Source organism: Taudactylus pleione, unplaced genomic scaffold (genome assembly GCF_031769625.1).
Source record: "Taudactylus pleione unplaced genomic scaffold, aTauple2 ptg000377l, whole genome shotgun sequence".
Lineage (NCBI taxonomy): Eukaryota > Metazoa > Chordata > Amphibia > Anura > Myobatrachidae > Taudactylus > Taudactylus pleione.
In genome coordinates this window covers 630,700-654,564 of record NW_028284778.1, presented here as the reverse complement: position 1 = coordinate 654,564, position 23,865 = coordinate 630,700, and the positions used below count along the sequence as shown (strand labels likewise).

General features: G+C 46.7%; 2 protein-coding genes across 2 annotated transcripts in view; both read right to left on the bottom strand.

Annotated features, from left to right (window-relative positions):
* Window positions 1-5,426, bottom strand: part of LOC148507974 (uncharacterized) — a 29,568-nt gene extending 24,142 nt beyond the window's left edge. The window contains exon 1 of the mRNA XM_088445136.1: window positions 5,109-5,426. The gene's annotated coding sequence lies outside the window, so the exon portion shown is untranslated. The remainder of the gene's footprint in view (window positions 1-5,108) is intronic.
* A 4,163-nt stretch (window positions 5,427-9,589) lies between these two features.
* Window positions 9,590-23,865, bottom strand: part of LOC148507973 (uncharacterized) — a 31,053-nt gene continuing 16,777 nt past the window's right edge. The window contains exon 4 of the mRNA XM_088445119.1: window positions 9,590-12,837. Coding sequence (XP_088301245.1) covers window positions 11,408-12,837 — 1,430 coding nt within the window. The 3' untranslated portion in view covers window positions 9,590-11,407. The remainder of the gene's footprint in view (window positions 12,838-23,865) is intronic.

Genomic DNA, 23,865 nt, shown 5'->3' with positions numbered 1-23,865 from the left:
GCATCCTGAGAGGTAAAGGTATCGAAGGCACAGAACCGAAGAAAGGTGTGGACAGAAGACCATGTGGCTGCCTTACAAAGTTGTTCGGCTGAAGCACCACAGCGGGCTGCCCATGAGGGTCACACAGAGCGAGTGGAATGAGCAGTGACGGTAGCCGGTACAGGAAGGCCCGCCTGCGTGTAAGCCTGTGAGATAGTCATGCGAAGACATCTGGCCAGAATCTGTTAGCTGGCCAGTCCTTCTTGTGAAATCCATAGAGGACAAATATGGAATCTGTGCTCCTCATAGAACTTGTACGGTCCACGTAGATCCTGAGAGCACAGACCACATCGAAGGAGGCCTTACCTGCCGAAAGGTCTGGTGATTGGAAGGCCGGGACTACAATTTCCTCGTTAATATGGAAACGAAATCAGGACGAGTTTGAAGAACAGCCCTGTCCTGATGAAAGATCAAAAATGAGGAGCGTCAGGAAAGCGCCCCTAACTCTGACACCCTACGAGCGGACGCAAGAGCCAGAAGAAAAAATTACTTCGCTGTGAGCCACTCAAGTTCCACCGATTCCAGGGGTTCAAAAGGAGGACCCTGAAGAGCCTGGAGAACCACTGATAAATCCCACGGAGCCACTGGTTGGACAAAGGGACGTTGAATACGCAGGGCACCCAGAAGGAAACTGTGAACATCCAGCAGTGGAGAAATTCTGCGCTGGCACCAGATAGACAGAGCAGAGACATTCACTTTCAGCGAGGCCAAGCAGAGTCCAAGGTCCAATCCTGCCTGAAGGAAGGCCAGGACTCTAGAGACCCTAAAAACCAGAGGGTCATAGTTTCTGGTACCACACCACTGGAAGTATGTGTGCCACACTCTGTGATAGATCCGGGCAGAGGCTGGTTTACAGGCTTTGAGCATAGGAGCTCATTCAGACCCATTCGCTAGATGCGTACGCTCGCTCCCAGCATATGCAAATTCGGCTAAGTGACAGCATGGCAGGCGAACGCACGGCAAGGAATAAGCACGCCCACTATGTCTTGGCGTGCGGTCACTTTGTGTATGCAGACGCCGATCAGCGTTTCTTAAGACGCCCACTAGCGAACGTCATTTCCGGGAAGTGTCTGCAACCATCGGTATACCGAGAACCATCGGAAGCGAACGCAGCGGTTGACTCTACCCTGCCGCAAGCACTTCAGTGTAAAATACAACCAAGTGACGTGTACAATGACGCATCTTTGCTAATTATGCACACCCATAAAACTCCGTTTTGACAGCCAGACACGCCTGCGTTCGCAGCACCACTCCCCCGTTCACAAGTACCTTCCCCTGTTACCACCCGCAAATGGCACTGTCATTCAAAGTAGCGACCAGTCTGTGTATTACGAGCGCTTCATTCCCGATCGCAGTGACTGGCTTGCACACGCGCACTGCGAATTATACGCAAAGACAGACGGGCCAGGTGTGGATGTAAACATGGACCCTGACGTTGAGGAAGTAGGAGAAAAGCGTCTATGGAGAGGCTGTGCAGATCAGAGTAGCAATGACGTCTGGGCCAGGCTGGAGCCACCAGTAGGACAGTGCCTCCATCTTGCTTGAACTTCCAAAGAACCCAAGGAAGAAAGGAAAGTGGAGGGAATAAGTACGCCAGATGGAAGGTCCACTTCACTGACAAGGCATCTACGAAGGCTGCTTCGGTGTGTCCCTTGTTCTGGACCCATACACTGGCAATTTGCGATTGTGCAGGAGGCCATGAGGTCCACCTCCGGTAGGCCCCACCTGTCCACTAGGAGTTGAAAGACTTCCGGGTGGAGAGACCATTCCCCGGCATGCACGTCGTGACGTCTGAGGAAGCTCTTAAGACCCACTGCTTCATTAAAGCCTTCCAGCTCTCATCCTAACTTGCTGCTACATCTTCCTTTCTCCCCGCCCACCCCATTCTGTGTCACTCCTGTTTGTCTTCCCCTCCCTTAAAGAATGTAAGCTCTTTCGACCAGGGCCCTCTACCTTCTTGTGCTTCCCCCTACTGTAATTTAATTTATCTCTTACTCCCCACTAGGGCAACTAAGACTTGGCTGCTTATGCGGGCGTTAAGGTCGCTAATATAGCAATGTTTATCCATGTCCTGTATTGTATTGTATTGTAAGTCAATGGTTACTTCTTTGTCTATGTACTTTGTAAGGCGCTGCGGAACACTTGTGGCACCATATAAATAAATTATAATAATAAATAATAATAAAGTCCATTACCCAGTTGATAACTCCCGGAATGAACACAGCGGAGATAACCGGGAGGTGACCTTCGGCCCATGTGAGTATGCGTGACACTTCTGCCGTTGCTGACTGACTTCGAGTGCCTCCTTGGTGATTGATTTAGGCCACTGCTGTGGCGTTATCGGACTGCACGTGTACAGGCTTGCCCTAAAGAATGTCCTGAGCCAGAGTGAGGGCCCTGTAGATGGCTTGGAGTTCCAATACATTGATTGGCAAGGTCGAATCGATCGATGTAAAACGTCCCTGGAAGGAGTGTAGACCGGTCACTGCACCCAAGACCTGGAGACTGGCATCCATTGTAAGGAGTACCCATTCCGGGATCCAAAAGGGGCGAGCCTTGGTTAGGCGGGACGTCTTTAACCAAAAGGAGAGGGACAGACGAACCTCTGGAGAGAGAGACATTGTCTCAGAACTGATCAGATGGGGCAGCCCGTTCCACCTGAAGAGGATTAGGTGTTGCAGAGGCCTGGAGAGGAACTGAGCGTACTCCACCATGTGAAGGTGAATACCATAAATCCCAGAATCTGCTTTGCTGAATGCATTGACACTCGGCAATTGCGGAGAAATCTGCGCACTCGTTGTTGAAGTGTGGAGATCTTGTCTGTTGTTAGGAAGATTCTCTGAGAATCTATGAGAGCCCCAGATGGACCATCCTTTGGGAAGGGATCAGGGAGGACTTACTCCAGTTGATTAACCAGCCGTGTCTCTGTAGGAAGGCAATGGTTACCTGAAGATGTCGTTGATGAACCTCTGGGGAGTGTGCTAAGAGCAAGATAAGATACTGCTACCATACGTCCAGGTATGGTAGCAGTCTGTCTCCCTGACAACGGAGGTGGGCTGTCATGACCACCATCATTTTGGTAAAGACCCGTGGAGCTGTAGAAAGTCCAAAGGGTAGGGCCTGAATTTGGAAATATTTCTGTAGGACAGCAAACCGGAGATATTGCTGATGAGAGGGCTATATAGGTACATGTAGGTAAGCGTCCTGAATATCCAGAGATACTATAATGTCCCCAGGCTTCATAGCTAGGACAATATAGCAAAGGGTTTCCAACCGAAACCTGGGCATCCTGATGAATTTATTTAGGGATTTGAGGTTGAGGATAGGCCGATAAGACCCATTTGGGTTCTGAACGAGAAACCGGGTAGAATAATAACCGTTACCTCGCTGTGATAGCGGACCTGGAACTATTACCCCCGCCTGCAGCAAGGACTGAATGGCTTTCCGGATAAGCAGGCTCTTGCTCCAGTTTGTGTAGAAAAACTGGTGGGGTGGCCGTTTTAGGCATGAGAGGACATATCCGTAAAAGACCACTTCTTGTACCCAAGTGTCTGTTGAGGTTTGACGCCAGCACTGGGCAAATTGAAGAAGTCGGCCTCCTACTCTGGGGTCCCACAGGGGGAGGCCCGCCCCATCAGGCTGAAGGTTTGTCCTCAGATTTGGAAGCAGGACGTCAGGTAGCCCAGGTCTGCTTGGTGGCCCTTGTGGAAGCTCATTGCCGTGGAAAGGACTGGCCTTTAGGCTTTCCCTGGGGACGAAAGGACCTGAAGGATGTTGTCCGAGGCTTTGCAGTAGTTGCTGAGGGCAGAAGAGCAGTTTTTAATGCTGCCAAAGTGGTTACAATCTTGTCTAGATCTGGGCCAAACAGGACCTCACCAGTGTAAAGTAATAATTCTAGGGCGTTCTTGGAGTCTGAGGCCTGAGCTGGGGGAAGGGCCGTTGTAACAGGGAAAGCAGACAAGTGCCCGAGGAGTGATGGGGTGGCAGAACAGACGCCCTAAGGACAGTCTGATGCTGCGCGCTCAGTTGTAAAAATAAATAAAATATGAAACTCATAAAATAAAAGCTTTGGGCTTTACACCGGACACCAAGCAAAGCGATAACCTCAGGCTCGGGGGCGGGCTATAGAGGGGAAGGACCAGAGCATCCTGGAGTCCAAAATGCTTAACTGTTTGGTGTCCTGTCCTTAACCACCACCTACACCCCAAAGAATCCCTGTGGATCACTGTGGACCCCGAAGAAGAAAAAGGCAAATTTAAATTTTAAAGGGCAAATTCGTGATGTATCCCTACAGTAGTTTTAACGATAGATCATGTCTCAAATTTTGCTCCTCAAAATAAAAATATGCCCCTCACTGATCAGTACCCTGCACCTAGTGATAACTACATATCTATATAGAAGACAAACACGTAGAGCAATTACATCACACCCCCAGCATATTCACATGCACATATACAGCAATCACCTGCACAACCTGTATAGTCACCCATGACAGAACCCAGCACACATACATGTACATATACAGCAATCACCTGCACACCCTGTATAGTCACCCATGACAGAACACAGCACACATACATGTACATATACAGCAATCACCTGCACAACCTGTATAGTCACCCATGACAGAACACAGCACACATACATGTACATATACAGCAATTACCTGCACAACCTGCATAGTCACCCATGACAGAACACAGCACACATACATGTACATATACAGCAATCACCTGCACAACCTGCATAGTCACCCATGACAGAACACAGCACACATACATGCACATGGCTAAAACATGTACAAACTTGGAGAGATCTTCCTAACACTTCTCCAGTAATCACATCTCCTTCCCCTTTCCATTCTCTCCTCACACCTACAGCACCTTCACTGCACCCAACCCGTGCTCACCCTCACTGAACCCAACCCGTGCTCACCACCCTCACTGCACCCAACCCGTACTCACCACCCTCACTGCACTCAACTCGAGCTCACCCTCACTGCACCCCACCCCGTACACACCATCAGTCACTGCACCCTACCCTAGATCACGTTCACTGCAGCTTCTCACCCCATTAGCAGCCTCTCCAAAAGCTCTATCTCTCTGGATGGGTACTTTGCTGTTGGCCACCGCTCGCTCGCCCTCTCGCTGATCTTTACTTCTCCTTTTCTGGAGACTACAGAGAAATGGCCGCCGCGGGTATGCAGTGAGGACACTAGTTCCTGAATAGTATGTCACTCTAGTGACCACTGCCAGTATAATTTATATCGGGGCTGCCGGGCCGGTTACTATTTAGCCCGGTTATAGCCGCGTTCTTCTGCACAGTACAGACTGGTGCTGAGTGAATGGCCACCGCTGGCCTAGGCCGGGATAGTGTAGCTGCTGCCCCCCCATACCCGGGCAGTGCTGGACGCTGCTGCACCTACAGTGATGGCCGCTTCTCTCCGAGCTTGTCCCATCACGTTATGTATATACTGACCAGAGTGTCAGCTCCCTGAGCTAGAGCTGTGTATCCATCGATTCTACATCGGTAGTAAGGATGGTCAACGACCAGCCATGATTTTTAACATCGATTGTGTTAGCTGGTTCTCAGCCATTGATGGTTGAGTGGCAGCCAACTCTTCCCCCTAGCAGGACTGAGCTTAGCCCCACCCCTATTTTTGATTGGCACACAGTCCATCGTGCCCCCAGCAGCGGTAACCATCGAGATTGCGCAAACCATTCAGTGGCAAACGCAGGATTTCCAGAGGGGGGTTTCCAAATGCTTAATTTTAGAGTGAGTGTGGCCAGTCCATGAAGAGGGCAGAATTAGTTCTTAACCAGCTTTAATAAGCGTCATAAAAAGTGTATTGTGTGTAATAATTCCAGCATATACAGGACCAGTGATCACAGTAAGCCATTAGATGCAGCAGTAGGGCCATCCTGCCTGAGCTGACCGTAGTTATTTTAGATGTGGGCACCATTCCAAGACTATTGGAGCCTGGAGGAGCAGCAGAAGAACCTAGAACTGCCCTGGACATACTGTATATGTACATATTGGTCTCTATAGCAGTTCTTCTAGTTGTGATCTTCCAGATCTTCTAGTTGTGCATAGGTTATTTATTACTAGCTGATACATGTTAAAAGATCCACAGGTGGTGCTAATTATTTCATTAGTGATACTGAGCAGAACATGCAGCACTAGTAACAATCTATTATATTATTATTTCTATTGTGGTCATGGTGTGGGCTGGGGAGGGGGGTTTCCAGGCAGTCGGAAACCCCCCCTGCTTTTGCGTATGCCATTGATGGTTGACTATAGTTTTTTTTGTGCCATCAGTGGACACCTCACTGACGGCCATCTCTAATTGGTGGCAGGAAACCAAGGATGTGGACTCATTGGATTGCTTGAGCTACAGATGGGCTTCTTTACTGCTGCTAACTCTCACGCTCGCTGGCCCCTGTACTGTGGGCCAGATTCAGAGCCGGACGCTCTGACAAGAGCGCTCACTCTGAATCAGGGCTGTCCTAGCTGAAAATGGTGCAGCCTCCTAGCCGCTTGCATAGCTGTGGGTGACCACCCACAGCTTATGCGAGCGTCCAAAAAGATGGTCGCGATGGTCAAGACCATCGGGCTTGCGACGAGACTCTTGTGGTAGGATCTCGTTGCCGCAAGTCCTGGAGTGCTTTTGGCAAAAACACTCCCACTGACATCACTAGTGATGTCAGTGGGGCCGGACCCAGACGGTAGGCGTTCCCATGGGAACGCCTCCATCTGGGCAGCCACGCCCCGGGCACGCCTGCCAAAGGGGGCGTGCTGTCACTCACCATCTACAGCACGCCCCCTTTGGTGCGAGACCCATAGCGACGGCTTGGCCGTCGTTATTCGGGTCTCGCGCTTGGGCACCATCGACCCGCTTGCGAGCGGGTCTGAATTAGGCCCTGTATTTCTCCCTGCCAGACAAATCATTAAGGATGGCCATCGACCCTCGATGGTTAAACATCTATGGTTTGCCACAGATGGTCGATTGAGTTGCTATCAAAGGGCCAAATTCAATTAAAGGCGAAATCGTCCGATTTCGCCTCTAATTGAATATGGCCCTAAGTGTGAAAGGCGGTGATGTTTTGTTGTTTTTTTCCCCCCCGAATGCACCATTTACCCCTATCCCATTTGATGATTGTCTAGCTGCCTGTCATGCAGGGATGTCCATTGATTGTTGCTAATCATCAATAACACACACACCATTGATAGGACCATGCCATCGATGTTGAACACTTTTTGCAAAATTGATGGTTAATCCACTGATGTTAATTACCAATTGCAACATCAATCGTTAACTCACCGATGACCATCGGAGTGGTGTTCATCGATGGTTACTATCAATGGGTCCATTGGTGGTTACCATCGATGGCATAAAACCCATCTGTGGTGAACCATCAATAGTTTGCACTGCTCAATGGCCACCGCTGCGGTGGGGAACAACAGGTCGAGGGCCAATCAAAGACAGGGACCTGGGGACCCAGTTTTAAAAACTGATCGGGTCCCGCAGGACGCGCTGGCGCTGTGTGTGCTGCAGCCGTCTCACCTGCCAATCCCTGCATGTCTGGCATCTCCCCGGCCAATCCCTGCATGGCGGTCCTCCGGTCAATCGCCGTGCGGCGTCCCCTCTGGCCAATCACTGCGCGGCGTTCCCTCCTGCCAATCACCGCGCGGCGTGCCCTCCAGCCAATCACAGCGCGGCGTGCCCTCCAGCCAATCACCACGCGGCAGACACCACGCCATATCACTGCACCGAGCCACACATTCTGGATAAGATACTGCCCGAGAGCAGCTACTTAAGGTACCATTCCTACATAGGGGCAGTAGGAGGGTGCATTCGGAGGACTGATAACTGCATCACTTGTACCCCATGTGCTATCTATCCTTACCCCCTCCCTACCCTCAGTTCTGCCCCAGCTGCAATGCTAACCCCTCCCTAATCCAAGTAATGCCCCCAGTATTACCTTCCCCTTGCCCCCTAGTACTGCCCTAGTTATCTACCCTTACCCAACTCTAACCCCAGTATTGCCTGCCCCCTGACCTCTTCCTTGTCCCCAGTATTGCCCTAGCTGCTAACTCTTTCCCCCCTCTACCTCCCATACTGCCCAAGCTGCTATCTACACTTGCCCCGTATCTCTCGCCCCAGTGCTGTCCCAGCTGCTATCCTGACCCGACACTTCCCCTTACCCCCTCTTTGCCCACCCAGGTACTGTCCTAGCTGCTATCTACCCTTGCCCCCTCCCTACACCCAGCATTGCCTGTCCCTAACCTTCTCCTTGCCCCCCAGCACTGTCTCAACAACTGTGTGCATTTACCCTTCCCTGGCCCCAGCCCTGCCTGCCCTTACTCCCCTCTAGCTGCAGCTCTACCCCAACTTCTCCCTGCCTTTACCCCCAGCTTTACCCCAACCCCCTCTACCCCAACTGCTACATACCCCTCCCAGCACTGTTCCAACTCCTGCCTGCCCTGAAACCCAATAATATGTGATGGGACCCAGAAAAAGTGGTGTAGTGCTCAGCGCGAACACTGTATGGTAAGAACTTACCTTAGTTATCTCTCTTTCTATGAAGTCCATAGGGTCCACAGGGCACCCACCCTGATGCACCTGTGGGCTTCGCTCTGGTCACCGGTTTTCCATCTCCTTCTGTGTGAGAATGTGATTCTTTAGTGTTCCAGACTCTCTTCTCTCTCTTTTATCCTCCTCCGGCCTTTGGCTTTCTACGAAACTGAGGTGCATCTGACCCGGGGGCAGGGTATAGGAGAGGGACCCAGTGCATTCTGGGAATAAAAATTAACTGCATGGTGCCCGAATGACTCCCATCATCACCTATACCCCAAGGTCACCCTGTGGACCCTATGGACTTCACACAAAGAGAGATAAAGGTAATTTCTTACCATATCTTTCATTATATATATATATATATATATATATATATATATTTACACACACACACACACTGTATATAAAGTAACACTAGAATGTAATACAAGGATCAAGTATTTATTGCGTGGCTAATAAATGTGCTTTAACAATAAAAAGCAGCAATATATGAAAGCGCATGTAATAAGTAATTGCTGTAATTTAGTACAGTATACATACATAAAATACAATAGATATTATTTCAACACTTCCAACCAAATAATAAAACATGTTTGAATTATAGTGAACAATCAGTGTTTGATAGCAAGTTTTTCATTTTTAAAATTTTATTTACAACAGTAAAAATATTTGAGGGCAAATCTTTATAATCTAAGAAGTTGTATCACAATGAGAGGACGGGAGATGGGGTGATGGGGCACATATGTAACACAAAAGCAGTAATCCTTTTATAATAGAAAGTCAATGTAATAAAGTTCTATAGGCTCTATGGGGTAAATTTACTAAAGTGAGAGGTTTTTTTAGAAGAGAGTTTTAAAAGTGATGTTGGCCATAGCAACCAATAAGATTCTAGCTATTATCTACTAGAAGGCGCTAGGTAAATGTTAAGTAGAATCTGATTGGTTGCTATGGGCAACATCACTTTTAAAACTCTCTTCTAAAAACTCTCACTTTAGTAAATTTACCCCTATAGGTTTCGATGTGGTTTTGACACAGAAATGTAAACCGACAAAAGAATTAAATGCAAACTAGCCTTTTTTTTTTTCATCCAATATTACAGCCTTTTAAATGTCCCCATTTACAGGAGCCCACATACACCTATACTCAGACTGCTCCAAAAAGCTCTCAGTGCATTACAAAAAACAAAGCTGCGTTAATGGAGCCTGCGAGGTGGACTCCTGCTAGTTAACGGGGTGTGCTGGCTTCCCTTGCTTGAGATGCAATTCAAAAGCTTTGCCTGGTGTGGCTGGACCGTTGAGATTGGACAAGCAGGACTCCACCTCGCAGGCTCCATTAACGCAAGTCTACAGGTAACAAGTGTTGTCATCCAGCAAACCCCCCCCCCGCCACCAGTGGTCGGGACTACAATCCTTCAACTCACCAGCATTACCCTTCCAGAACCCAGGATTGTACGGAACGGACCCATCAAGTTAAGCGGGACGCTGCTTCTCCTACGTGACTATATGAACCATAGATCTATATAGCATCACCATTCACAAGCATTCTGTCTAATTCAGTGTGCACATCTACCTACACTATTGTGATTATTTTTTTTTTGTGCTCAACAGTGTTCATTTAATCTGTCTTTTTGTGTACAACCTCAGCTATATGTGCATATACTACATGTTTGTAATATTGTGTTTTACTTTAAGTTTATCATAATTATGTGTACAACTTCTTTTACACATATGTGATACAAATCTGTGGTTAACAGTGTGTTTAACCAATAAATAGATTTTCACTTATATCCATCTAAGTCTTTTTTTAGACTGATGTACATACACCACATATAGGGGTATAGCGCGGTAACAAACCTCGCTCCATAATATTAACCAAGAGGTTAGGCACCTCTATCTTACCTGCAACAAACCCCTCAACCCTTATTATCCAGTGCGCAAGACACCCAGTACCATTTCCATTGCTAGTCCTGGTTTAGGTCTGCTTTATCTCTCCTGCCTTTATGGTTGTCCCTTCTCTGCTGAAAGGAGGTGAGGGAGCCAGTAATCAATAACGTTTTACACCAGGAAAAGCCAATCGGAGAAGAGCTGGATCCACCAACCGTAAGGTCTATGGCCACACTGAGCATATAACTCTACACAATGCTCCTGTATGTGTTGGTTAAGCAGATACATAGGTGAAGTCCCACGTTCCACTATCAGGATATGATGGAAATGTGCATGGATAAGGGTAAAATTGGGTCTGGTCTACTTACACCACCCATCTCATATATGTCAGCCTTTGCGTTGTTTTGGTTTTTCTATTTCTCTAATTAATCAGATTTGATTAAAAGGGAGGGGACTGTAGTTACTATGTAACTCATTTGTATGTTGCCATATAGAATTAGAAGTATATAATATATAATATAACAGCCATATAGAATTCGGAACATATAAAGTATATTAAAATATAGCCATAAATTGCATTTGCACCTTGGCTTCATAATTTCGTAGCTTCGTAAAAAAAAACAACTCATAGGAACAGGTTACAGAATTAATACTATCAGCTATATTCCAAAGATTACACTAATAGAATAAGAGGATCTACAATACATTTCACACAAGCAATCTGTCGGAGTCTTAGGTTAATGACACATATTACACCTTTGTGGATAATAATTAGATAATTGCTTGGCAATATTTTGTGTAACCCCAATAAATCAGTGATGACTCTATAGGATAGAATATATGATATATATGGGAACTTTTCTTTGCAGCCAGCCTGTTTTATGACCACCATCTCATGGATATTGTATTACTCTTGTGTGTGGATTTTCTGATGTCTAACAAGATGACATTTCTGTGTATAACATTTCTCACACTCAAAACATGGAAATTGTTTCTCACCTGTGTGGCTTAGCTGATGTCTATTAAGTTCTGATTTCATAGAAAAACATTTCACACATTCAGAACATGGAAATGGCTTCTCACCCGTGTGAGTTCTCTGATGCAAACGAAGATTCACTTTTTGTGCAAAACATTTCCCACACTCAGAACATGGAAATGGCTTCTCACCCGTGTGAGTTCTCTGATGCAAACGAAGATTCAATTTTTGTGCAAAACATTTCCCACACTCAGAACATGGAAACGGCTTCTCACCCGTGTGAGTTCTCTGATGGTTTAGAAGCTTTGCTTTCGATGTAAAACGTTTCTTACACTCGGAACATGGAAAGGGTTTCTCTCCTGTGTGAGTTCGCTGATGTACAACAAGAGCGTATTTTGATCTCAAACATTTCCCGCACTCAGAGCATGGAAACGGATTCGCACCTGTGTGAGTTCTCTCATGTACAGCAAGCCCTGATTTATATGTAAAACATTTCCCACACTCAGAGCATGGAAATGGCTTCACACCTGTGTGAGTTCTCTCATGTACAGCAAGCCCTGAATTATTTATAAAACATTTCCCACATTCAGAACATGGAAATGGCCTCTCACCTGTGTGAGTTCTCTGATGTATTGCAAGCTCTGATTTATATTTAAAACATTTCCCACATTCAGAACATGGAACCAGCCGCTCATCAGTGTGAGTTCTCTGATGTGCAACAAGATATGATTTACATGTAAAACATTTCCCACACTCTGAGCATGCAAATAGCCGCTCATCTGTGTGAGTTCTCTCATGTACAGCAAGCCCTGATTTATTTATAAAACATTTCCCACATTCAGAACATGGAAATGGCCTCTCACCTGTGTGAGTTCTCTGATGTATTGCAAGCTCTGATTTATATTTAAAACATTTCCCACATTCAAAACATGGAACCGGCCGCTCACCAGTGTGAGTTCTCTGATGTTTAACAAGATGTGATTTACATGTAAAACATTTCCCACACTCTGAGCATGCAAATGGCCGCTCACCTGTGTGAGTTCTCTCATGTACAACAAGCCCTGATTTATGTGCAAAACATTTCCCACACTCTGAGCATGAAAACGGCCGCTCACCAGTGTGAGTTCTCTCATGTGTGACTAAGCACGACTTATGTAGAAAACATTTATCACATTCAGGACAGGCAAATACTTTGTGACTTGTACTACATGAAGCGACATCGGAGTAATCAGTAGAACATTCCTCATTATCAGAGGGATCAGGTAACACATCAGCACTACCACGTACGCCATGCATATTTAGGGTAAGGGGGTTTTCTCCAGGAGAATTTCCTTTGATGTTGTCATCTTCTAATTTAAAATCTGAAAACAAAATGGGAAATCCATCAGAGGTGCTCCTGCTATCGCTTCCTTGTGCTGGAATAAATGTATAGTAATAGATATCTTGTTTTTACACAAGTTAGCATTTTCTTAAATATTATTAGTAAATTAAAGAATATTATTTGGTAAAACTAAAAACTTATTACCATTATATATGAGCAATCAGTACAGGACGTGCTAAAGCTGCAGTAAGTTCTAGCCATGAGGTTACAATGGAAGTTTTGCAGCTGACACTAAGTAGCAAACAAACCCACCCAAACACAGGGCAGCAGCCTCTATACAGATGTGTCCTTTATCACTGCTGCTACAGTCGCACCAAATAGCCCCTCTCAGTGTGCCAGGTCCTGTGCGACATACGTGTCTTTTTTGTCAAAATGTGAATCTAACTTTGCACAATTAAAACACATAGAAGCAAGAAAACTACAATTGCTAGCATACCCTGACCATGATCACTGGGGTGTACGATATTTGTGCCTCTGTTTGCAACTGAGTCATAATCTGCGTATAAAGAGCTGAGATTCCAGTGTCAACGGCTTTTCCCCCCACGCCAAGTTCTATGGTGCTTCATCTGTGGAAAGTATTCCCCCGCGCTTCACTTTTTCCACATTTTGTTATGTTACAGCCTTATTCCAAAATGATACAAATTCATTTTTGTCCTCAAAATTCTACACACAATACCCCATAATGACAGCGTGTAAAACATTTTTTTGAGATTTTTGCTAATTTAATAAAAAAAAAAAAAAACTAGGAAATCACATGTATATAAGTATTCACAACCTTTGCTCAATACTTTGTTGATGCACCTTTGGCAGCAATTACAGCCTCAAGTCTTTTTGAATATGATGCCACAAGCTTGGCACACCTATCTTTGGGCAGTTTTGACCATTCCTCTTTGCAGCACCTCTCAAGCTCCATCAGGTTGGATGGGAAGCGTCGGTGCACAGCCATTTTCAGATCTCTCCAGAGATGTTCAATTGGATTCAAGTCTGGGCTCTGGCTGGGCCACTCAAGGACATTCACAGAGTTGTCCTGAAGCCACTCCTTTGATATCTTGGCTGTGTGCTTAGGGTCATTGTCCTGCTGAAAGATGAACTGTCGCCCCAGTCTGAGGTCAAGAGTGCTCTGGAGCAGGTTTTCATCCAGGATGTCTCTGTACATTGCTGCATTCATCTTTCCCTCTATCCTGACTAGTCTCCCAGTTCCTGCCGCTGAAAAACATCCCTACAGCATGATTTTTTTTGTTTCTCATTGTCTTCAGGTGCATTTTGGCAAACTCCAGGTGGGCTGCCATGTGCTGTTTACTAAGGAGTGGCTTCCATCTGGTTACTCTACCATACAGGCCTGATTGGTGGATTGCTGTAGAGATGGCTGTCCTTCTGGAAGGTTCTACTCTCTTCACACAGAAATGCTGTAGCTCTGACAGAGTGACCATTGGGTTCTTGGTCACCTCCCTGACTAGGACCCTTCTCCCCCGATCGCTCAGTTTAGACGGCCGGCCAACTCTAGGAAGAGTCCTGGTGGTTACGAACTTCTTCCATTTATGGATGATGAAGGTCACTGTGTCATTGGGACCTTCAAAGGAGTAGATATTTTTCTTTACCCTTCCCCAGATTTGTGCCTCGAGACAATCCTGTCTCGGAAGTCTATAGACAATTCCTTGGACTTCATGCTTGGTTTGTGATCTGACATGCACTGTCAAGTGTGGGACCTTATATAGACAGGTGTATACCATTCAATGTCAAATCAACTGAATTTACCACAGGTGGACTCCAATTAAGCTGGAGGAACATCTCAAGGATGATCAGTGGAAACAGGATGCACCTGAACACAATTTTGAGCTTCATGGCAAAGGCTATGAATACTTATGTACATGTGATATCTTAGTGGGTTTTTTTTTTATTACATTTGCAAAAAAAAAATTATGGGATATTGTGTGTAGAATTTTGAGGACAAAAATGAATTTATTCCATTTTGGAATTAGGCTGTAACATAACAAAATGTGGAAAAAGTGAAGCGTTGTGAATACTTTCCGGATGCACTATATGGCGCATTGACGTCCAGTGTGTACACATCTATAGGTTCCAATTATCGACTGCAAGCTTCCATGCTGACAACCCCAGACAGGAAAGGGCAGTGGTGGGACAGAGGAGTAGGGCACAGGAGGAGATGGCACAGAGTGAGAGGTGGGGGGGGCTGTATGAGGGTAGAGCAGGAGAATGGAGCAGGGCACACCTGGGTGAGAGATAAAGGGCAGAGGTGGGACAGAGGAGTAGGGCACAGGAGGAGATGGCACAGAGTGAGTGGTGGGGGGGGGGGCTGTATGAGGATGGAGCAGGGCACACCTGGGTGAGAGATAAAGGGCAGAGCAGGATACAGAGACAATCAGAGGTAAAAGAAGTAACAGTAGCAATATAGCGTTGGTGCTGCAGTGTTACCATACACATATTGAGAATGAGACACTGCTGGTCTCTGCTTTATCCTTCTGAACTTCTGCCACACGGGAGTAATCCCTGCTGCCATGGACTTATTTCCAGTATCGGTTGCATTTATCAAAACTAGTGTTCCCACTAGGCTGTTTATCATGGGAAAGGGACCCAAATCTAAACACAGAATGTATTTATGTTTCCTAATACACCTTATACACCCAGCCTGCAGGTCATTTTATATATACAATATTTCCAATAATTGTGTGGCTCAAACAAAATTTGTGTACATACATGAAATTCATTTATGTTTCATATACACCTTATACACAAAGCCCGACGGTCATTTTATACAATATTTGTAATCATTTTGTGCCTTAAATAAAGTTTGTGTACACTGAACCATCAAAAGGCCAATGTTTCATTATCTCAGTCATGGTAAAAAGAGTATTTGGATATGGGAGACACAACCTGTATTAGAATCTGCTTATATATGTTACTTGTATCCTGCTCTGCAAAGCCCTAGACCACCTGTTATTCAGTTCTTATCTATCACCACAGAACCTGATTATATCTGCTTCTTACATACTGCTTGCAAAAACCTGGACCACCTGTTACTGTTTATGTATCTTAGACGGTATATGTTCATAATGTCAACATTCTAACGTCAACAAGAGAATGTCAACATGGTCTGAATGCCGACATTGACGGAACGGCAACAGTAAAATATCGAAAGGCGATTTTTGGACGATTTTAGGGTTAGAGTTAGGCTGCGATTAAGGTTAGGTTTAGCGTTAGGATCAGGAACGCTCATCTCCGGAACGGAAATCCTATTGGTCGCCATGTTGCCTGTCAACATTCTAAATGACCACACCCGCCGGAGACTTGTTACATTATTATTTATCACTATCTGTAATCACCTATTCCTATTCCTCCAGCCACTGCTCCTGTACCCCTGTAATAAAGCCTATTGCACTACTAACCTCAATCTTGTATAAATTACAAAGCCTCCATGAAACATACTGAGGAATTATTACACAAGGGAGATCATAGGTATTAACATGTGATACTGCACAAGGAGGATAATGGGTAATGTCACACAGGATATCATCCCAAAGCTTAGTGGTGGAATCTCTACGGCGATGTCACCTGTACTGATAAGATGCCTATCCATTAGCAGATAAATTTGAAAGACGAAAGATTTATTGTTCAGTCATTCAATTTATCTGCTAATGGATAGGCTCTGAAAGATGTAAATGCGCACTCCCGTGGCAGACAAATTTTGTCTTTTGTCTTTCCAACATGTTGGTCAATTTATCTTTTGAAAAGATCTGCTAATGAATAGCCCCTTTAGGAGGATCACCAGAGTGTGGGGAGGCTGGTAGCATACATAGAACAGGACATGGTCAGGTATCTGGGCTGGTAACACACAGTGACATGATGTGAGGGGGGAAAGCAGGAGTTTAATAGGGGCTGATGGCTTCTGACTCCCCCACTGGGCAGATACAGTGTTTTTATTAGTCTGTACTGACAGAGGAGGGTGTAGGATAAGAGATTGCTGTAGTGACAGAGGAGAGTGTAGGGTAAGATGGCTGTAGTGACAGAGGAGGGTGTAGGATAAGAGAGTGCTGTAGTGACAGAGGAGGGTGTAGGATAAGAGAGTGCTGTAGTGACAGAGGAGGGTGTAGGATAAGAGATTGCTGTAGTGACAGAGGAGAGTGTAGGGTAAGACGGCTGTAGTGACAGAGGAGGGTGTAGGATAAGAGATGGCTGTAGTGACAGAGGAGAGTGTAGGATAAGAGATGGCTGTAGTGACAGAGGAGGGTGTAGGATAAGAGATGGCTGTAGTGACAGAGGAGGGTGTAGGATAAGAGAGTGCTGTAGTGACAGAGGAGGGTGTAGGATAAGAGATGGCTGTAGTGACAGAGGAGGGTGTAGGATATGAGATGGCTGTAGTGAGAGAGGAGGGTGTAGGATAAGAGATGGCTGTAGTGACAGAGGAGGGTGTAGGATAAGAGATTGCTGTAGTGACAGAGGAGGGTGTAGGATAAGAGATGGCTGTAGTGACAGAGGAGGGTGTAGGATAAGAGATGGCTGTAGTGACAGAGGAGGGTGTAGGATAAGAGATGGCTGTAGTGACAGAGGAGGGTGTAGGATAAGAGTGCTATAGTGACAGAGGAGGGTGTAGGATAAGAGATGACTGTAGTGACAGAGGAGGGTGTAGGATAAGAGAGTGCTGTAGTGACAGAGGAGGGTGTAGGATAAGAGATTGCTGTAGTGACAGAGGAGAGTGTAGGGTAAGATGGCTGTAGTGACAGAGGAGGGTGTAGGATAAGAGATTGCTGTAGTGACAGAGGAGGGTGTAGGATAAGAGATGGCTGTAGTGACAGAGGAGAGTGTAGGATAAGAGATGGCTGTAGTGACAGAGGAGGGTGTAGGATAAGAGATGGCTGTAGTGACAGAGGAGGGTGTAGGATAAGAGAGTGCTGTAGTGACAGAGGAGGGTGTAGGATAAGAGATTGCTGTAGTGACAGAGGAGGGTGTAGGATATGAGATGGCTGTAGTGAGAGAGGAGGGTGTAGGATAAGAGATTGCTGTACTGACAGAGGAGGGTGTAGGATAAGAGATTGCTGTACTGACAGAGGAGGGTGTAGGATAAGAGATTGCTGTAGTGACAGAGGAGGGTGTAGGATAAGAGATGGCTGTAGTGACAGAGGAGGGTGTAGGATAAGAGAGTGCTGTAGTGACAGAGGAGGGTGTAGGATAAGAGACGGCTGTAGTGACAGAGGAGGGTGTAGGATAAGAGACGGCTGTAGTGACAGAGGAGGGTGTAGGATAAGAGAGTGCTGTAGTGACAGAGAAGGGTGTAGGATAAGAGAGTGCTGTAGTGACAGAGGAGGGTGTAGGATAAGAGATGGCTGTAGTGACAGAGGAGGGTGTAGGATAAGAGTGCTGTAGTGACAGAGGAGGGTGTAGGATAAGAGATGGCTGTAGTGACAGAGGAGGGTGTAGGATAAGAGATTGCTGTACTGACAGAGGAGGGTGTAGGATAAGAGATGGCTGTAGTGACAGAGGAGGGTGTAGGATAAGAGATGGCTGTAGTGACAGAGGAAGGTGTAGGATAAGAGATGGCTGTAGTGACAGAGGAGGGTGTAGGATAAGAGATGGCTGTAGTGACAGAGGAGGGTGTAGGATAAGAGATTGCTGTAGTGACAGAGGAGGGTGTAGGATAAGAGATAGCTGTAGTGACAGAGGAGGGTGTAGGATAAGAGATGGCTGTAGTGACAGAGGAGGGTGTAGGATAAGAGATTGCTGTAGTGACAGAGGAGGGTGTAGGATAAGAGATGGCTGTAGTGACAGAGGAGGGTGTAGGATAAGAGATGGCTGTAGTGACAGAGGAGGGTGTAGGATAAGAGAGTGCTGTAGTGACAGAGAAGGGTGTAGGATAAGAGAGTGCTGTAGTGACAGAGGAGGGTGTAGGATAAGAGATGGCTGTAGTGACAGAGGAGGGTGTAGGATAAGAGTGCTGTAGTGACAGAGGAGGGTGTAGGATAAGAGATGGCTGTAGTGACAGAGGAGGGTGTAGGATAAGAGATTGCTGTACTGACAGAGGAGGGTGTAGGATAAGAGATTGCTGTAGTGACAGAGGAGGGTGTAGGATAAGAGATGGCTGTAGTGACAGAGGAGGGTGTAGGATAAGAGATGGCTGTAGTGACAGAGGAGGGTGTAGGATAAGAGATGGCTGTAGTGACAGAGGAAGGTGTAGGATAAGAGATGGCTGTAGTGACAGAGGAGGGTGTAGGATAAGAGATTGCTGTAGTGACAGAGGAGGGTGTAGGATAAGAGATTGCTGTAGTGACAGAGGAGGGTGTAGGATAAGAGATGGCTGTAGTGACAGAGGAAGGTGTAGGATAAGAGATGGCTGTAGTGACAGAGGAGGGTGTAGGATAAGAGATTGCTGTAGTGACAGAGGAGGGTGTAGGATAAGAGATTTCTGTATTGACAGAGGAGGGTGTAGGATAAGAGATGGCTGTAGTGACAGAGGAGGGTGTAGGATAAGAGAGTGCTGTAGTGACAGAGGAGGGTGTAGGATAAGAGATGGCTGTAGTGACAGAGGAGGGTGTAGGATAAGAGATGGCTGTAGTGACAGAGGAGGGTGTAGGATAAGAGTGCTGTAGTGACAGAGGAGGGTGTAGGATAAGAGATGGCTGTAGTGACAGAGGAGGGTGTAGGATAAGAGGTTGCTGTAGTAGTGACAGAGGAGGGTGTAGGATAAGAGGTTGCTGTAGTAGTGACAGAGGAGGGTGTAGGATAAGAGATGGCTGTAGTGACAGAGGAGGGTGTAGGATAAGAGATTGCTGTAGTGACAGAGGAGGGTGTAGGATAAGAGATGGCTGTAGTGACAGAGGAGGGTGTAGGATAAGAGATGGCTGTAGTGACAGAGGAGGGTGTAGGATAAGAGATGGCTGTAGTGACAGAGGAGGGTGTAGGATAAGAGGTTGCTGTAGTAGTGACAGAGGAGGGTGTAGGATAAGAGATGGCTGTAGTGACAGAGGAGGGTGTAGGATAAGAGATTGCTGTAGTGACAGAGGAGGGTGTAGGATAAGAGATTGCTGTAGTGACAGGAGGGTGTAGGATAAGAGATGGCTGTAGTGACAGGAGGGTGTAGGATAAGAGATGGCTGTAGTGACAGAGGAAGGTGTAGGATAAGAGATGGCTGTAGTGACAGAGGAGGGTGTAGGATAAGAGATTGCTGTAGTGACAGAGGAAGGTGTAGGATAAGAGATTGCTGTAGTGACAGAGGAGGGTGTAGGATAAGAGACGGCTGTAGTGACAGAGGAGGGTGTAGGATAAGAGACGGCTGTAGTGACAGAGGAGGGTGTAGGATAAGAGACGGCTGTAGTGACAGAGGAGGGTGTAGGATAAGAGATGGCTGTAGTGACAGAGGACGGTGTAGGATAAGAGATGGCTGTAGTGACAGAGGAGGGTGTAAGATAAGAGATTTCTGTAGTGACAGAGGAGGGTGTAGGATAAGAGATGGCTGTAGTGACAGAGGAGGGTGTAGGATAAGAGATTTCTGTAGTGACAGAGGAGGGTGTAGGATAAGAGATGGCTGTAGTGACAGAGGAGGGTGTAGGATAAGAGAGTGGTGTAGTGACAGAGGAGGGTGTAGGATAAGAGAGTGCTGTAGTGACAGAGGAGGGTGTAGGATAAGAGATGGCTGTAGTGACAGAGGAGGGTGTAGGATAAGAGATGGCTGTAGTGACAGAGGAAGGTGTAGGATAAGAGATTGCTGTAGTGACAGAGGAGGGTGTAGGATAAGAGATTGCTGTAGTGACAGAGGAAGGTGTAGGATAAGAGATTGCTGTAGTGACAGAGGAGGGTGTAGGATAAGAGATGGCTGTAGTGACAGAGGAGGGTGTAGGATAAGAGATTGCTGTAGTGACAGAAGAGGGTGTAGGATAAGAGATTGCTGTAGTGACAGAGGAAGGTGTAGGATAAGAGATTGCTGTAGTGACAGAGGAAGGTGTAGGATAAGAGATTGCTGTAGTGACAGAGGAGGGTGTAGGATAAGAGACGGCTGTAGTGACAGAGGAGGGTGTAGGATAAGAGACGGCTGTAGTGACAGAGGAGGGTGTAGGATAAGAGATGGCTGTAGTGACAGAGGAGGGTGTAGGATAAGAGATGGCTGTAGTGACAGAGGAGGGTGTAGGATAAGAGATTTCTGTAGTGACAGAGGAGGGTGTAGGATAAGAGATTGCTGTAGTGACAGAGGAGGGTGTAGGATAAGAGATTGCTGTAGTGACAGAGGAAGGTGTAGGATAAGAGATGGCTGTAGTGACAGAGGAGGGTGTTGGATAAGAGATTGCTGTAGTGACAGAGGAGGGTGTAGGATAAGAGATGGCTGTAGTGACAGAGGAGGGTGTAGGATAAGAGATAGCTGTAGTGACAGAGGAGGGTGTAGGATAAGAGATGGCTGTAGTGACAGAGGAAGGTGTAGGATAAGAGATTGCTGTAGTGACAGAGGAGGGTGTAGGATAAGAGAGTGCTGTAGTGACAGAGAAGGGTGTAGGATAAGAGAGTGCTGTAGTGACAGAGGAGGGTGTAGGATAAGAGATGGCTGTAGTGACAGAGGAGGGTGTAGGATAAGAGTGCTGTAGTGACAGAGGAGGGTGTAGGATAAGAGATGGCTGTAGTGACAGAGGAGGGTGTAGGATAAGAGATTGCTGTAGTGACAGAGGAGGGTGTAGGATAAGAGATTGCTGTAGTGACAGAGGAGGGTGTAGGATAAGAGATGGCTGTAGTGACAGAGGAGGGTGTAGGATAAGAGATGGCTGTAGTGACAGAGGAGGGTGTAGGATAAGAGATTGCTGTAGTGACAGAGGAGGGTGTAGGATAAGAGATTTCTGTATTGACAGAGGAGGGTGTAGGATAAGAGATGGCTGTAGTGACAGAGGAGGGTGTAGGATAAGAGAGTGCTGTAGTGACAGAGGAGGGTGTAGGATAAGAGATGGCTGTAGTGACAGAGGAGGGTGTAGGATAAGAGATGGCTGTAGTGACAGAGGAGGGTGTAGGATAAGAGTGCTGTAGTGACAGAGGAGGGTGTAGGATAAGAGATGGCTGTAGTGACAGAGGAGGGTGTAGGATAAGAGGTTGCTGTAGTAGTGACAGAGGAGGGTGTAGGATAAGAGGTTGCTGTAGTAGTGACAGAGGAGGGTGTAGGATAAGAGATGGCTGTAGTGACAGAGGAGGGTGTAGGATAAGAGATTGCTGTAGTGACAGAGGAGGGTGTAGGATAAGAGATGGCTGTAGTGACAGAGGAGGGTGTAGGATAAGAGATGGCTGTAGTGACAGAGGAGGGTGTAGGATAAGAGATGGCTGTAGTGACAGAGGAAGGTGTAGGATAAGAGATGGCTGTAGTGACAGAGGAGGGTGTAGGATAAGAGATTGCTGTAGTGACAGAGGAGGGTGTAGGATAAGAGATTGCTGTAGTGACAGAGGAGGGTGTAGGATAAGAGATGGCTGTAGTGACAGAGGAAGGTGTAGGATAAGAGATGGCTGTAGTGACAGAGGAGGGTGTAGGATAAGAGATTGCTGTAGTGACAGAGGAGGGTGTAGGATAAGAGATTTCTGTATTGACAGAGGAGGGTGTAGGATAAGAGATGGCTGTAGTGACAGAGGAGGGTGTAGGATAAGAGAGTGCTGTAGTGACAGAGGAGGGTGTAGGATAAGAGATGGCTGTAGTGACAGAGGAGGGTGTAGGATAAGAGATGGCTGTAGTGACAGAGGAGGGTGTAGGATAAGAGTGCTGTAGTGACAGAGGAGGGTGTAGGATAAGAGATGGCTGTAGTGACAGAGGAGGGTGTAGGATAAGAGGTTGCTGTAGTAGTGACAGAGGAGGGTGTAGGATAAGAGGTTGCTGTAGTAGTGACAGAGGAGGGTGTAGGATAAGAGATGGCTGTAGTGACAGAGGAGGGTGTAGGATAAGAGATTGCTGTAGTGACAGAGGAGGGTGTAGGATAAGAGATGGCTGTAGTGACAGAGGAGGGTGTAGGATAAGAGATGGCTGTAGTGACAGAGGAGGGTGTAGGATAAGAGATGGCTGTAGTGACAGAGGAGGGTGTAGGATAAGAGGTTGCTGTAGTAGTGACAGAGGAGGGTGTAGGATAAGAGATGGCTGTAGTGACAGAGGAGGGTGTAGGATAAGAGATTGCTGTAGTGACAGAGGAGGGTGTAGGATAAGAGATTGCTGTAGTGACAGGAGGGTGTAGGATAAGAGATGGCTGTAGTGACAGGAGGGTGTAGGATAAGAGATGGCTGTAGTGACAGAGGAAGGTGTAGGATAAGAGATGGCTGTAGTGACAGAGGAGGGTGTAGGATAAGAGATTGCTGTAGTGACAGAGGAAGGTGTAGGATAAGAGATTGCTGTAGTGACAGAGGAGGGTGTAGGATAAGAGACGGCTGTAGTGACAGAGGAGGGTGTAGGATAAGAGACGGCTGTAGTGACAGAGGAGGGTGTAGGATAAGAGACGGCTGTAGTGACAGAGGAGGGTGTAGGATAAGAGATGGCTGTAGTGACAGAGGACGGTGTAGGATAAGAGATGGCTGTAGTGACAGAGGAGGGTGTAAGATAAGAGATTTCTGTAGTGACAGAGGAGGGTGTAGGATAAGAGATGGCTGTAGTGACAGAGGAGGGTGTAGGATAAGAGATTTCTGTAGTGACAGAGGAGGGTGTAGGATAAGAGATGGCTGTAGTGACAGAGGAGGGTGTAGGATAAGAGAGTGGTGTAGTGACAGAGGAGGGTGTAGGATAAGAGAGTGCTGTAGTGACAGAGGAGGGTGTAGGATAAGAGATGGCTGTAGTGACAGAGGAGGGTGTAGGATAAGAGATGGCTGTAGTGACAGAGGAAGGTGTAGGATAAGAGATTGCTGTAGTGACAGAGGAGGGTGTAGGATAAGAGATTGCTGTAGTGACAGAGGAAGGTGTAGGATAAGAGATTGCTGTAGTGACAGAGGAGGGTGTAGGATAAGAGATGGCTGTAGTGACAGAGGAGGGTGTAGGATAAGAGATTGCTGTAGTGACAGA